This window comes from Engystomops pustulosus, chromosome 9, assembly GCF_040894005.1.
Source record: "Engystomops pustulosus chromosome 9, aEngPut4.maternal, whole genome shotgun sequence".
In the NCBI taxonomy this organism is placed as follows: Eukaryota; Metazoa; Chordata; class Amphibia; order Anura; family Leptodactylidae; genus Engystomops; species Engystomops pustulosus.
This window is the reverse complement of record NC_092419.1, coordinates 111,954,427-111,970,653: the sequence shown is the minus strand read 5'-3', so window position 1 is coordinate 111,970,653 and position 16,227 is coordinate 111,954,427. Positions and strand designations below refer to the sequence as shown.

The 16,227-nt window shown below is 55.7% G+C and overlaps 1 protein-coding gene across 4 annotated transcripts in view; it reads right to left on the bottom strand.

Moving 5' to 3' along the window:
* RXRA (retinoid X receptor alpha) overlaps nucleotides 1–16,227 on the bottom strand; it is a 142,414-nt gene that overhangs the window by 19,113 nt on the left and 107,074 nt on the right. For 3 of the 4 annotated variants that reach the window (XM_072125785.1, XM_072125783.1, XM_072125782.1), the window contains 5 exons: nucleotides 15,905–16,055; nucleotides 12,215–12,394; nucleotides 11,836–11,943; nucleotides 6,128–6,297; nucleotides 5,704–5,833 (listed from right to left, as the gene is read on the bottom strand). In XM_072125785.1, coding sequence (XP_071981886.1) covers nucleotides 5,704–5,833; nucleotides 6,128–6,297; nucleotides 11,836–11,943; nucleotides 12,215–12,394; nucleotides 15,905–16,055 — 739 coding nt within the window. The remainder of the gene's footprint in view (nucleotides 1–5,703; nucleotides 5,834–6,127; nucleotides 6,298–11,835; nucleotides 11,944–12,214; nucleotides 12,395–15,904; nucleotides 16,056–16,227) is intronic. The other variant, XM_072125784.1, reaches the window with a different exon arrangement.

Below are 16,227 nucleotides of genomic sequence, written 5' to 3'. Positions count from 1 at the left end.
GGTACAGGAGACTCCTGCAGGGAGGATATTTATAGCAGAGGGCGTAGTACACTGGGGGGCTCCGCTGCAGGGTCTGGGGGTACAGGAGACTCCTCCCGGGGGGTTATTTATAGCAGAGGGCGCAGTACACTGGGGGGCTTCGCTGCAGGGTCTGGGGGTACAGGAGACTCCTGCAGGGAGGATATTTATAGCAGAGGGCGCAGTACACTGGGGGGCTCCGCTGCAGGGTCTGGGGGTACAGGAGACTCCTCCCGGGGGGTTATTTATAGCAGAGGGCGCAGTACACTGGGGGGCTCCGCTGCAGGGTCTGGGGGTACAGGAGACTCCTCCCGGGGGGTTATTTATAGCAGAGGGCGCAGTACACTGGGGGGCTTCGCTGCAGGGTCTGGGGGTACAGGAGACTCCTGCAGGGAGGTTATTTATAGCAGAGGGCGCAGTACCCTGGGGGGCTCCGCTGCAGGGTCTGGGGGTACAGGAGACTCCTGCAGGGAGGTTATTTATAGCTGAGGGCGCAGTACACTGGGGGGCTCCGCTGCAGGGTCTGGGGGTACAGGAGACTCATGCAGGGAGGTTATTTATAGCTGAGGGCGCAGTACACTGGGGGGCTCCGCTGCAGGGTCTGGGGGTACAGGAGACTCCTGCAGGGAGGATATTTATAGCAGAGGGCGCAGTACACTGGGGGGCTCCGCTGCAGGGTCTGGGGGTACAGGAGACTCCTGCCGGGGGGTTATTTATAGCTGAGGGCGCAGTACACTGGGGGGCTCCGCTGCAGGGTCTGGGGGTAGAGGAGACTCCTGCAGGGGGGTTATTTATAGCAGAGGGCGCAGTACACTGGGGGGCTCCGCTGCAGGGTCTGGGGGTACAGGAGACTCCTGCAGGGGGGTTATTTATAGCAGAGGGCGCAGTACCCTGGGGGGCTCCGCTGCAGGGTCTGGGGGTACAGGAGTCTCCTGCAGGGAGGTTATTTATAGCAAGGGGCGCAGTACACTGGGGGGCTCCGCTGCAGTGTCTGGGGGTACAGGAGACTCCTGCCGGGGGGTTATTTATAGCTGAGGGCGCAGTACACTGGGGGGCTCCGCTGCAGGGTCTGGGGGTACAGGAGACTCCTGCAGGGGGGTTATTTATAGCAGAGGGCGCAGTACACTGGGGGGCTTCGCTGCAGGGTCTGGGGGTACAGGAGACTCCTGCAGGGAGGTTATTTATAGCTGAAAGCGCAGTACACTGGGGGGCTCCGCTGCAGGGTCTGGGGGTACAGGAGACTCCTGCAGGGAGGTTATTTATAGCCGGGGGGCGCAGTACCCTGGGGGGCTCCGCTGCAGGGTCTGGGAGTACAGGAGACTCCTGCAGGGAGGTTATTTATAGCAGAGGGCGCAGTACACTGGGGGGCTCTGCTGCAGGGTCTGGGGGTACAGGAGACTCCTCCCGGGGGGTTATTTATAGCCGGGGGCGCAGTACCCTGGGGGGCTCCACTGCAGGGTCTGGGGGTACAGGAGACTCCTGCAGGGAGGTTATTTATAGCCGGGGGGCGCAGTACCCTGGGGGGCTCCGCTGCAGGGTCTGGGAGTACAGGAGACTCCTGCAGGGAGGTTATTTATAGCAGAGGGCGCAGTACACTGGGGGGCTCCGCTGCAGGGTCTGGGGGTACAGGAGACTCCTGCAGGGAGGTTATTAATAGCTGAGGGCGCAGTACACTGGGGGGCTCCGCTGCAGGGTCTGGGGGTACAGGAGACTCCTCCCGGGGGGTTATTTATAGCTGAGGGCGCAGTACACTGGGGGGCTCCGCTGCAGGGTCTGGGGGTACAAGAGACTCCTGCAGGGAGGTTATTTATAGCAGAGGGCGCAGTACACTGGGGGGCTCCGCTGCAGGGTCTGGGGGTACAGGAGACTCCTGCAGGGAGGTTATGTATAGCTGAAAGCGCAGTACACTGGGGGGCTCCGCTGCAGGGTCTGGGGGTACAGGATACTCCTCCCGGGGGGTTATTTATAGCTGAGGGCGCAGTACACTGGGGGGCTTCGCTGCAGGGTCTGGGGGTACAGGAGACTCCTGCAGGGAGGTTATTTATAGCCGGGGGCGCAGTACCCTGGGGGGCTCCGCTGCAGGGTCTGGGGGTACAGGAGACTCCTGTAGGGAGGTTATTTATAGCAGAGGGCGCAGTACACTGGGGGGCTCCGCTGCAGGGTCTGGGGGTACAGGAGACTCCTGCAGGGAGGTTATTTATAGAAGAGGGCGCAGTACACTGGGGGGCTCCGCTGCAGGGTCTGGGGGTACAGGAGACTCCTCCCAGGGGGTTATTTATAGCTGAGGGCGCAGTACACTGGGGGGCTCCGCTGCAGGGTCTGGGGGTACAAGAGACTCCTGCAGGGAGGTTATTTATAGCAGAGGGCGCAGTACACTGGGGGGCTCCGCTGCAGGGTCTGGGGGTACAGGAGACTCCTGCAGGGAGGTTATTTATAGCTGAAAGCGCAGTACACTGGGGGGCTCCGCTGCAGGGTCTGGGGGTACAGGAGACTCCTCCCGGGGGGTTATTTATAGCAGAGGGCGCAGTACACTGGGGGGCTTCGCTGCAGGGTCTGGGGGTACAGGAGACTCCTGCAGGGAGGATATTTATAGCAGAGGGCGCAGTACACTGGGGGGCTCCGCTGCAGGGTCTGGGGGTACAGGAGACTCCTCCCGGGGGGTTATTTATAGCAGAGGGCGCAGTACACTGGGGGGCTCCGCTGCAGGGTCTGGGGGTACAGGAGACTCCTCCCGGGGGGTTATTTATAGCAGAGGGCGCAGTACACTGGGGGGCTTCGCTGCAGGGTCTGGGGGTACAGGAGACTCCTGCAGGGAGGTTATTTATAGCAGAGGGCGCAGTACCCTGGGGGGCTCCGCTGCAGGGTCTGGGGGTACAGGAGACTCCTGCAGGGAGGTTATTTATAGCTGAGGGCGCAGTACACTGGGGGGCTCCGCTGCAGTGTCTGGGGGTACAGGAGACTCCTGCCGGGGGGTTATTTATAGCTGAGGGCGCAGTACACTGGGGGGCTCCGCTGCAGGGTCTGGGGGTACAGGAGACTCCTGCAGGGAGGTTATTTATAGCTGAGGGCGCAGTACCCTGGGGGGCTCCGCTGCAGGGTCTGGGGGTACAGGAGACTCATGCAGGGAGGTTATTTATAGCAGAGGGCGCAGTACACTGGGGGGCTCCGCTGCAGGGTCTGGGGGTACAGGAGACTCCTGCAGGGAGGTTATTTATAGCTGAGGGCGCAGTACACTGGGGGGCTCCGCTGCAGGGTCTGGGGGTACAGGAGACTCATGCAGGGAGGTTATTTATAGCTGAGGGCGCAGTACACTGGGGGGCTCCGCTGCAGGGTCTGGGGGTACAGGAGACTCCTGCAGGGAGGATATTTATAGCAGAGGGCGCAGTACACTGGGGGGCTCCGCTGCAGGGTCTGGGGGTACAGGAGACTCCTGCCGGGGGGTTATTTATAGCTGAGGGCGCAGTACACTGGGGGGCTCCGCTGCAGGGTCTGGGGGTACAGGAGACTCCTGCAGGGGGGTTATTTATAGCAGAGGGCGCAGTACACTGGGGGGCTCCGCTGCAGGGTCTGGGGGTACAGGAGACTCCTGCAGGGGGGTTATTTATAGCAGAGGGCGCAGTACCCTGGGGGGCTCCGCTGCAGGGTCTGGGGGTACAGGAGACTCATGCAGGGAGGTTATTTATAGCTGAGGGCGCAGTACACTGGGGGGCTCCGCTGCAGGGTCTGGGGGTACAGGAGACTCCTGCAGGGAGGTTATTTATAGCTGAGGGCGCAGTACACTGGGGGGCTCCGCTGCAGGGTCTGGGGGTACAGGAGACTCCTGCATGGAGGATATTTATAGCAGAGGGCGCAGTACATTGGGGGGCTCCGCTGCAGGGTCTGGGGGTACAGGAGTCTCCTGCAGGGAGGTTATTTATAGCAAGGGGCGCAGTACACTGGGGGGCTCCGCTGCAGTGTCTGGGGGTACAGGAGACTCCTGCCGGGGGGTTATTTATAGCTGAGGGCGCAGTACACTGGGGGGCTCCGCTGCAGGGTCTGGGGGTACAGGAGACTCCTGCAGGGGGGTTATTTATAGCAGAGGGCGCAGTACACTGGGGGGCTTCGCTGCAGGGTCTGGGGGTACAGGAGACTCCTGCAGGGAGGTTATTTATAGCTGAAAGCGCAGTACACTGGGGGGCTCCGCTGCAGGGTCTGGGGGTACAGGAGACTCCTCCCGGGGGGTTATTTATAGCCGGGGGCGCAGTACCCTGGGGGGCTCCACTGCAGGGTCTGGGGGTACAGGAGACTCCTGCAGGGAGGTTATTTATAGCCGGGGGGCGCAGTACCCTGGGGGGCTCCGCTGCAGGGTCTGGGAGTACAGGAGACTCCTGCAGGGAGGTTATTTATAGCAGAGGGCGCAGTACACTGGGGGGCTCTGCTGCAGGGTCTGGGGGTACAGGAGACTCCTCCCGGGGGGTTATTTATAGCCGGGGGCGCAGTACCCTGGGGGGCTCCACTGCAGGGTCTGGGGGTACAGGAGACTCCTGCAGGGAGGTTATTTATAGCCGGGGGGCGCAGTACCCTGGGGGGCTCCGCTGCAGGGTCTGGGAGTACAGGAGACTCCTGCAGGGAGGTTATTTATAGCAGAGGGCGCAGTACACTGGGGGGCTCCGCTGCAGGGTCTGGGGGTACAGGAGACTCCTGCAGGGAGGTTATTAATAGCTGAGGGCGCAGTACACTGGGGGGCTCCGCTGCAGGGTCTGGGGGTACAGGAGACTCCTCCCGGGGGGTTATTTATAGCTGAGGGCGCAGTACACTGGGGGGCTCCGCTGCAGGGTCTGGGGGTACAAGAGACTCCTGCAGGGAGGTTATTTATAGCAGAGGGCGCAGTACACTGGGGGGCTCCGCTGCAGGGTCTGGGGGTACAGGAGACTCCTGCAGGGAGGTTATGTATAGCTGAAAGCGCAGTACACTGGGGGGCTCCGCTGCAGGGTCTGGGGGTACAGGATACTCCTCCCGGGGGGTTATTTATAGCTGAGGGCGCAGTACACTGGGGGGCTTCGCTGCAGGGTCTGGGGGTACAGGAGACTCCTGCAGGGAGGTTATTTATAGCCGGGGGCGCAGTACCCTGGGGGGCTCCGCTGCAGGGTCTGGGGGTACAGGAGACTCCTGTAGGGAGGTTATTTATAGCAGAGGGCGCAGTACACTGGGGGGCTCCGCTGCAGGGTCTGGGGGTACAGGAGACTCCTGCAGGGAGGTTATTTATAGAAGAGGGCGCAGTACACTGGGGGGCTCCGCTGCAGGGTCTGGGGGTACAGGAGACTCCTCCCGGGGGGTTATTTATAGCTGAGGGCGCAGTACACTGGGGGGCTCCGCTGCAGGGTCTGGGGGTACAAGAGACTCCTGCAGGGAGGTTATTTATAGCAGAGGGCGCAGTACACTGGGGGGCTCCGCTGCAGGGTCTGGGGGTACAGGAGACTCCTGCAGGGAGGTTATTTATAGCTGAAAGCGCAGTACACTGGGGGGCTCCGCTGCAGGGTCTGGGGGTACAGGAGACTCCTCCCGGGGGGTTATTTATAGCTGAGGGCGCAGTACACTGGGGGGCTTCGCTGCAGTGTCTGGGGGTACAGCAGTGTGGGGGCTGATTACACATCTCTCCCAGATGTTGTACTGGTGGGTACTTGGTATTGTTTGGGGGGCACTTACCTGCCCTGAGCAGTATGACTTGGTCGTCCAGTGGCAGCTCTGAAAAGTGCGGGATTCTTTTTGCCCATTCCACCAGGGTGAAGAGCTGCTTGTCGGCTGCCTGGCAGATGTTGGTGACGGGATCGCTGGGCTGGAGGTAGAAGACATCTCAGTTATCACACATCCTGCACCTCTGCTCCTCACTGAGCTCATACATTCAGCTGTACAGTATATACCAGTGTCAGTGACAGGCAGGGATGGCTGCAGGTGTGACACAATATCCATACACCTTACAATATCCTTCAGTTTTACCTGGAGAGCTGTATTGGCTTTATGGTGGGACAGTCCGGCACCGCACAGCCAAACCCAACTGGATCTCAGACTGTGAGGCGTAGCCGTGGTGGCTCCTGATAAGACCTGGAAATGGGGGTCCCCTAATACTTACAGAATTGGGGGCGAGACCCATGTTAGCCTCAATATAAGTCTCTGTCTTTGGCTCCACCGCCAGCTCGGCCTCCAGGATCTTCTCCACGGGCATGTCCTCGTTGGCGCTGCTGGTGCACTCCACCTCGTTCTCGTTGCGGTCTTTCCCCCGCTGCCTCTCCTCCTGCACGGCTGTGCAAAAAGCAAGAGAGAAGATGCATGAGGAAGCGACATCACCCAACGACAGCAAGCGTTCCACAAGCCCCCAGTGCTGACGGTGCCCCCTGGTGCTGGGTGCTAGGATACACCTACTCTGCGTGGTGCCGGCTCTATGGCATTGCTCTGTGTTCACGTCTCGCACACATGAACCATGGGAAAGTGCGGCTGCTGGACGCCGTTCTGGAGACCATCAGCAAATTCCAGTCCAGCTAATTATTTAATAATATGATTACATTTTTGGAAAGGCGACGATTTGGAAGGAGGCTTTTCTTTTTTTTTTCTATCTGTTGGGAAATCGGCTGCCAAAGTTCACTACCCCAAGGGAGGATTGGGAAAACCACGGAGAGCAAACAACGTTATCCCAGGCAGCGCAACACAATGGGACTGACCCAGGACAGTATCAACAGAACTCACCAGAACCCCCCAGAACCAGCGCAGACCAAATCTAACCATGACCTGTGACCTGTACTGCCAGGACCCTCTCCTGATACAGGGGCGAGTGGGGGGTCCCTGTCTACATCTCCTGCAAAGGCTGAGATTCCAGCCATAAGCTGCCATGGACAGCCAGCCGGTTCTGGTCATCCTGTATGTAGAGGGACGGTGGGTAATCCTATGCGTTATAGACAATATAGAGACCGGGATCGGGTTTTCTATAGATTAGATTTTCTTTTTAAATAAACCTTGTACAGTGAAGTTGCTGAGAAATCCGGGAGCCGCCACATCCGCAGCGTCGCATGAAGCACGAGAGGAATGTAACGGGGCAAGGCCTTGGAAGGCGGCCACCAGCAGCACAAAGCAGAGGTCCTGCCCGGGCCAGGAGGGGATTCCGTGCAGAGGCTTCCGGGTGGGGGTCCTGTCAGCTGCAGACCCTCTAATGGTAAGACAGCAGGAGCCACAGAGGAGGCTGCAGATGATCGCATCACCGGGGATCTACCATAGACCTTTCTAGATTCCTCTAGTTCCAGAATAAATATGTGTAGGATTCTAGGGACCTGTTCACATCTGCAGGCAGATTGTCTCTCCATCATCCCATAAAGTAAGAAGAAACGGACCTGGCGTTATATGGTAATAATGGGAATACCGAACCTTTTCTAGGAATCTTCAAACCCGTAGAACCAGAAAGGAACTGCCCAACCTGACCAGCTCCTTATATATAAAACCAGTAACCTAATGCGCACACTGCGGGGGCCGCAGCCTCCGTCACACGCGCACAACGCAGGGGGCGCAGCCTCCGCCACACGCGCACACTGCAGGGGGGCGCAGTCTCCGTCACACGCGCACACTGCGGGGGGCGCAGTCTCCGTCACACGCGCACACTGCAGGGGGGCGCAGCCTCCGTCACACCCGCACACTGCGGGGGGCGCAGCCTCCGTCACACCCGCACACTGCGGGGGGCGCAGCCTCCGTCACACCCGCACACTGCGGGGGGCGCAGCCTCCATCACACCCGCACACTGCGGGGGGCGCAGCCTCCGTCACACCCGCACACTGCGGGGGGCGCAGCCTCCGTCACACCCGCACACTGCGGGGGGCGCAGCCTCCGTCACACCCGCACACTGCGGGGGGCGCAGCCTCCGTCACACCCGCACACTGCGGGGGGCGCAGCCTCCGTCACACCCGCACACTGCGGGGGGCGCAGCCTCCGTCACACCCGCACACTGCGGGGGGCGCAGCCTCCGTCACACCCGCACACTGCGGGGGGCGCAGCCTCCGTCACACCCGCACACTGCGGGGGGCGCAGCCTCCGTCACACCCGCACACTGCGGGGGGCGCAGCCTCCGTCACACCCGCACACTGCAGGGGGGCCGCAGCCTCCGTCACACGCGCACACTGCAGGGGGGCCGCAGCCTCCGTCACACGCGCACATTGCAGGGGGGCGCAGTCTCCGTCACACGCGCACACTGCAGGGGGGCGCAGCCTCCGTCACACCCGCACACTGCAGGGGGCGCAGCCTACGTCACACGCGCATAATGCAGTATCACCTCTACCCACAGCTTTTGTCAGTTCCCTGCTACAATCCCACAACCTGCGGCCCGGCGCTGCCATCAGGCCTGTCCCTATAATCCTGGGCACACTGCGGCGTCTCCTCACAGGGGGCTACGATACAACAGACAGAAATCCCAGCTTGACGATCTCAGAGAAACCAGATCAGGTTTATGTTCAGACCTCCCAAGACGGCTGCAGGGAGCCTGGGAAAGGGCTTCCCGCTGCAGCTTCCTGCTTACTCTTTCCCACTTGATCCAGAGCTCAGAGCGGACCACTCAGCGCCACACTGACCCCACACACGTATATACAGCCGCCTCTATAGCCGATGTGAGGGGCGATGTACACAACGCTCAGCAAGGGGTGCAGGGGCCACAGTCCCTCCTAATCCGGCTGGGGACTAGTGAAATACAACCAGCTCCCCCTGTTCTATCCGTGGCTCCAGTGGTCACACATGGAAGAATAGTGGCGCATCTGCAGTGATCACAAGAGCCTGAACACTCCCTTACCCCCAGAGAGAGGAGGGTGGGCACAATGTCAGGGGTCACCAGCGGGGACACTGCTCCTATTTCTCCTGGGGACTGGACCTCACACACCCATAATACACAGGCCCGCGGCTCCATGAAATGCCCATTGCCCGTGTTGGCACATGCAGGTTGCTGTGAGTGTAAGCTCTTGAGCACAGGCCAGTTAGGGCATCATTCACACATGACAGGCCCTGGGTGTCTCCTAACACTTTCCCCTCTTAATTGTTGTGGGACGGATGTGAATGAAGTGTTGTAGTGACCATAAATCCTCCTGTGAGTAATGACAGCACAGTGTGAACAGGGAGATAAGGGCAGAGGCACATGGCCGCGTGTGCCGCCCTCCACGGCTACTCACACATTGATGACATTAAAGGAAACCTACCAGTTAGAATGGCAGGGGTAAGCAGTAAGTACCGAGCACCAGCTCAGGGTGAGCTCAGGGTGAGCTGGTGCCGGTGCTTACTTTCGTTAGTGTTAATAACCGCTGTATCGCGGTTTTAACACTGTTTAAACTTTAGAGCAGAAGAGGCTTCGGCGCTGCGTGCGCACGACTACATAGCAAATCCCGGAGACGTTGCGTGCGCACACAGCGCCGAAGCCTCTTCTGCTCTAAAGTTTAAACAGTGTTAAAACCGCGATACAGCGGTTATTAACACTAACGAAAGTAAGCACCGGCACCAGCTCACCCTGAGCTCACCCTGAGCTGGTGCTCGGTACTTACTGCTTACCCCTGCCATTCTAACTGGTAGGTTTCCATTAATGAAGACACCATTAATGAGCTGAGGTTATAATGGTAACAATGGGTCCATATGGGTTCACCTGGACCTGGCTCCCTAAAGCGTCAGCTCCTGGACGAGGCAGGAAGGGGATTCAATAACATCCGACGCTCCAGTCCTAATCTCCTGCAGTATCGATCCTGGTAACGAGGTCTGTGCCCGCGCGGATCGTTTAGTCCGGACAATGATGAGTTTTGTGTTGCGTCGCTGGCAGGAGAGAGTGCGCCGAGGGCACAGGAGATTCATCTACCTGACACAAATGTGCAATGTTCTGCGAGCGGCGGCCGCGTCCTGCCTCCCATTCGATTTGTACGTCTCGGTTTCTGGTGTTCGAGCACCAGGCTGCTTCATTGTAACCCTCTATGTGCCGCACGACCAGCACTGCCATCTGCTCGGTGGTGTCACAATATGGCGACATCCCACAGCTCATCACTGCTGTGACCCCAGTGCTTACTTCAGCCACATGTGGTGTGTGGAGAACTACATGTCCCAGCAGTGCACCGAGAAACTCCCTCCCTGAGCATTGCACACACTGTTCTGCCAGCCCAGGGTAAGGCCCCAAGCACACAAGCGTCTGGGGAACATACGCCGCCCCCCCCCCCCCCCCATCTCTCCAGGGACAGTACATAACACTGGCTGCAGAGAGCACAGAGCACAGCAGTGTGAGGTCTGATTACACATCTCTCCAGGGACAATACATAACACTGGCTGCAGAGAGCACAGAGCACAGCAGTGTGAGGTCTGATTACACATCTCTCCAGGGACAATACATAACACTGGCTGCAGAGAGCACAGAGCACAGCAGTGTGAGGTCTGATTACACATCTCTCCAGAGACATTACATAACACTGGCTGCAGAGAGCACAGAGCACAGCAGTGTGAGGTATGATTACACATCTCTCCAGGGACAGTACATAACACTGGCTGCAGAGAGCACAGAGCACAGCAGTGTGAGGTCTGATTACACATCTCTCCAGGGACAATACATAACACTGGCTGCAGAGAGCACAGAGCACAGCAGTGTGAGGTCTGATTACACATCTCTCCAGGGACAATACATAACACTGGCTGCAGAGAGCACAGAGCACAGCAGTGTGAGGTCTGATTACACATCTCTCCAGAGACATTACATAACACTGGCTGCAGAGAGCACAGAGCACAGCAGTGTGAGGTATGATTACACATCTCTCCAGGGACAGTACATAACACTGGCTGCAGAGAGCACAGAGCACAGCAGTGTGAGGTCTGATTACACATCTCTCCAGGGACAATACATAACACTGGCTGCAGAGAGCACAGAGCACAGCAGTGTGAGGTATGATTACACATCTCTCCAGGGACAGTACATAACACTGGCTGCAGAGAGTATAGAGCACAGCAGTGTGAGGTCTGATTACACATCTCTCCAGGGACAATACATAACACTGGCTGCAGAGAGCACAGAGCACAGCAGTGTGAGGTATGATTACACATCTCTCCAGGGACAATACATAACACTGGCTGCAGAGAGCACAGCAGTGTGAGGGAATAATACACATTTCTCCATGGACAATACTCAACAATGGATACAGACAGCACAGAGCACAGCAGTGTGAATACACATCTCTCCAGGGACAATACATAACATTGGTTGAATTGATAAGTTTTCCTTCCTGTGGGGTAGCAGAAAGCTTCTCCATCCCCCTCTACCTCTAGATGGATAATATTTGAGTATATCCACAGTAAAAATTGATGTATTCTGCTCTTGTAGAGCTGGATTACAATAGGGACAGACTCCTGACAGGTACATGTTGCTGATATTGGGGGTTGTTATTGCTATTGGCACTGGAGTTGTAGTCCATGATACAGAGAGTTGGGGCCTGGAGGTGTTTCTATTGGACCATTCTCTATTGATGTGACATTTGCATACTCTTTATACAGTATGATAATTGTAATATGGCGACCCCTGCGCGTGTTTATGGTATAATTTCTCATTCCCAGTGACCAAGTGTATTTATATATTGAAATAAAGCTCTACATATAAAATGCTGGCCTGCTTTATTGTTACTTGCTCAGAGTATATGGGTGCAGGTAATAAGAGGCTGGATACGAGGGGTGCAGTCAGTGCTACATTCATGCAGGTGATAGGCTCTGTACTGCGCTGCAGAATATGTATGTGACATATATGTCTCCCAGCGGGCACCGGGCATCACAAGTGTAGCGTGTATGATAGGTAGAGGTCATCACCTGATGGGTGCTCAAGATTAGAGCCTGGCGGTGGATGCAGCGGCTGATCTAAATTTCCCTCATTCCTTATCACAAACTTCTTACCGGCAGCCGTCCAGCTGCCTAAAACTACACAAACATTGACAGAGAATTAATGTCAATATGTACAAGGGCTTACAGCACACTATACAACAATCACTGCGGCGGGAGGCTGCTTTCCAGGTTCCATCTGCTCCTGGGAAAGCTGGGTAACACATTACACAGTAACATTGCTACCCAGATTTCCAGGAATCAGATAAACCACATCAATGATTACAGCGGGATAATCATGCATCATATGGCTGCTAATGGTGGAGACCCCCACAATACAAAGCATGAGGGTCCGTGTATAGGGTCTTACCTTCTCTCTTCATGCCCATAGCTAGACACTTCTGATAGCGACAGTACTGACAGCGGTTCCTCTGCCGCTTATCTATCATGCAGTCCTTGTTATCCCGGCACGTGTATGTCAGATCCTTCCGAACTGTCCGCTTGAAAAATCCCTTACACCCTTCACAGCTGTAGACGCCATAGTGTTTACCTGCAAGAGACAATGCAAGGTCAGAAGAAACTGGTATATTATACTAATCATTTATATTTATCAGAGAGCAGCGGTGTCATCACTGAGAATACATCCTATCCATCACTAGAGAGCAGCGGTGCCATCACTGAGAATACAGCCTATCCCTCACTAGAGAGCAGCGGTGTCATCACTGAGAATACATCCTATCCATCACTAGAGAGCAGCGGTGCCATCACTGAGAATACAGCCTATCCATCACTAGAGAGCAGCGGTGCCATCACTGAGAATACAGCCTATCACTAGAGAGCAGCGGTGCCATCACTGAGAATACAGCCTATCCATCACTAGAGAGCAGCGGTGCCATCACTGAGAATACAGCCTATCCATCACTAGAGAGCAGCGGTGTCATCACTGAGAATACAGCCTATCCATCACTAGAGAGCAGCGGTGTCATCACTGAGAATACATCCTATCCATCACTAGAGAGCAGCCTATCCATCACTGAGAATACAGCCTATCCATCACTAGAGAGCAGCGGTGCCATCACTGAGAATACAGCCTATCCATCACTAGAGAGCAGCGGTGCCATCACTGAGAATACAGCCTATCACTAGAGAGCAGCGGTGCCATCACTGAGAATACAGCCTATCCATCACTAGAGAGCAGCGGTGCCATCACTGAGAATACAGCCTATCCATCACTAGAGAGCAGCGGTGCCATCACTGAGAATACAGCCTATCCATCACTAGAGAGCAGCGGTGTCATCACTGAGAATACATCCTATCCATCACTAGAGAGCAGCCTATCCATCACTGAGAATACAGCCTATCCATCACTAGAGAGCAGCGGTGCCATCACTGAGAATACAGCCTATTCATCACTAGAGAGCAGCGGTGCCATCACTGAGAATACAGCCTATCCCTCACTAGAGAGCAGCGGTGCCATCACTGAGAATACAGCCTATCCATCACTAGAGATCAGCGGTGCCATCACTGAGAATACAGCCTATCCATCACTAGAGAGCAGCGGTGCCATCACTGAGAATACAGCCTATCCATCACTAGAGAGCAGCGGTGCCATCACTGAGAATACAGCCTATCCATCACTAGAGAGCAGCGGTGCCATCACTGAGAATACAGCCTATCCCTCACTAGAGAGCAGCGGTGTCATCACTGAGAATACATCCTATCCATCACTAGAGAGCAGCGGTGCCATCACTGAGAATACAGCCTATCCATCACTAGAGAGCAGCGGTGCCATCACTGAGAATACAGCCTATCACTAGAGAGCAGCGGTGCCATCACTGAGAATACAGCCTATCCATCACTAGAGAGCAGCGGTGCCATCACTGAGAATACAGCCTATCCATCACTAGAGAGCAGCGGTGCCATCACTGAGAATACAGCCTATCCATCACTAGAGAGCAGCGGTGTCATCACTGAGAATACATCCTATCCATCACTAGAGAGCAGCCTATCCATCACTGAGAATACAGCCTATCCATCACTAGAGAGCAGCGGTGCCATCACTGAGAATACAGCCTATTCATCACTAGAGAGCAGCGGTGCCATCACTGAGAATACAGCCTATCCCTCACTAGAGAGCAGCGGTGCCATCACTGAGAATACAGCCTATCCATCACTAGAGATCAGCGGTGCCATCACTGAGAATACAGCCTATCCATCACTAGAGAGCAGCGGTGCCATCACTGAGAATACAGCCTATCCATCACTAGAGAGCAGCGGTGCCATCACTGAGAATACAGCCTATCCATCACTAGAGAGCAGCGGTGCCATCACTGAGAATACAGCCTATCCATCACTAGAGAGCAGCGGTGCCATCACTGAGAATACAGCCTATCCATCACTAGAGAGCAGCGGTGCCATCACTGAGAATACAGCCTAGCCATCACTGAGAGCAGCGGTGCCATCACTGAGAATACAGCCTATCCATCACTAGAGAGCAGCGGTGTCATCACTGAGAATACAGCCTATCCATCACTAGAGAGCAGCGGTGCCATCACTGAGAATACAGCCTATCCCTCACTAGAGAGCAGCGGTGCCATCACTGAGAATACAGCCTATCCATCACTAGAGAGCAGCGGCGCCATCACTGAGAATACAGCCTATCCATCACTAGAGAGCAGCGGCACGATCACTGAGAATACAGCCTATCCATCACTAGAGAGCAGCGGTGCCATCACTGAGAATACAGCCTATCCATCACTAGAGAGCAGCGGTGCCATCACTGAGACTACAGCCTATCCATCACTAGAGAGCAGCGGTGCCATCACTGAGAATACAGCCTATCCATCACTAGAGAGCAGCGGTGCCATCACTGAGAATACAGCCTATCCCTCACTAGAGAGCAGCGGTGTCATCACTGAGAATACAGCCTATCCATCACTAGAGAGCAGCGGTGCCATCACTGAGAATACAGCCTATCCATCACTAGAGATCAGCGGTGCCATCACTGAGAATACAGCCTATCCATCACTAGAGAGCAGCGGTGCCATCACTGAGAATACAGCCTATCCATCACTAGAGAGCAGCGGTGCCATCACTGAGAATACAGCCTATCCATCACTAGAGAGCAGCGGTGCCATCACTGAGAATACAGCCTATCCATCACTAGAGAGCAGTGGTGCCATCACTGAGAATACAGCCTATCCATCACTAGAGAGCAGTGGTGCCATCACTGAGAATACAGCCTATCCATCACTAGAGAGCAGCGGTGCCATCACTGAGAATACAGCCTATCCATCACTAGAGAGCAGCGGTGCCATCACTGAGAATACAGCCTAGCCATCACTGAGAGCAGCGGTGTCATCACTGAGAATACAGCCTAGCCATCACTAGAGAGCAGCGGTGCCATCACTGAGAATACAGCCAATCAGTATAGAGAAGAGGTATTTCTTACATAGGGATCATCCATTAGTACATGACACTGAATCTGCGCTTTGTTCATACAAATAGAACATAAATCCATTACCGGAGCCGTTATACACATAGTATAGAGAGAATAACGTGTGAGTGCTGTGACCTTGCCTGGGGTGTCAGGGGCAGAGTATATACTCCATGTATGAGCTGTATTCAGTGAGTGAAGTTTCCTACCTGCATTATACGTCAAGGTCTGTAGGTGAGACCCCACTGAATAACAAGCTCTGCACATGTCCTGTAGCTGGGGGTCAGCTCTCAGCTCGTGCAGTATATAGGAATGTATAGAGGAAGGACCAAAGCTGCCTACACTACACCAGAACTACAGGTCCTAGAGGTCAGTCCCTGCCCATCCTAAAGAAACCAAGACTGAGACCTCCCCTTACAGAGAGCAGTAGCCGAGGACACAACAAGCAGATGATCCATCTCCTTTATATTCGCCTTCCTGGCTGGTATTACTGGCTCAGTAATGTTCTGTATACCAGTGACCACTTACCTGCCTTGTCTACAGATCATGTCTCCTATTAATGCAGCCATACAAGTGGGGCTCATACACACATGTCTAGTGTGTACATGTAATGTAAGAGGTTACCTGACGATCGGTCCCCGCAGATGGCACAGATGTGCTTGGTGAAGGCGGCCATAGCTGCTGATTGGTGCGCCGGCACTTTGAGGATGCCATTTATTCCAGGGGGAGGCTTGATGTCCTCTGTGCTGCTGACCGAGTTCATGGGGGAATGGAGCTGAAAAACAAGATATAAATAATGAGTAAAATATTACATAGTAAAAGGAGGAAACTTTCTGATATCAGCATCTCCTCATATAATGTCAGTACATTACAGTCGGGCTCCGCCCCTTCTCCGGGAGGGCCGCGCCGCCTCCTCCGCCCCTTCTCCGGGAGGGCCGCGCCGCCTC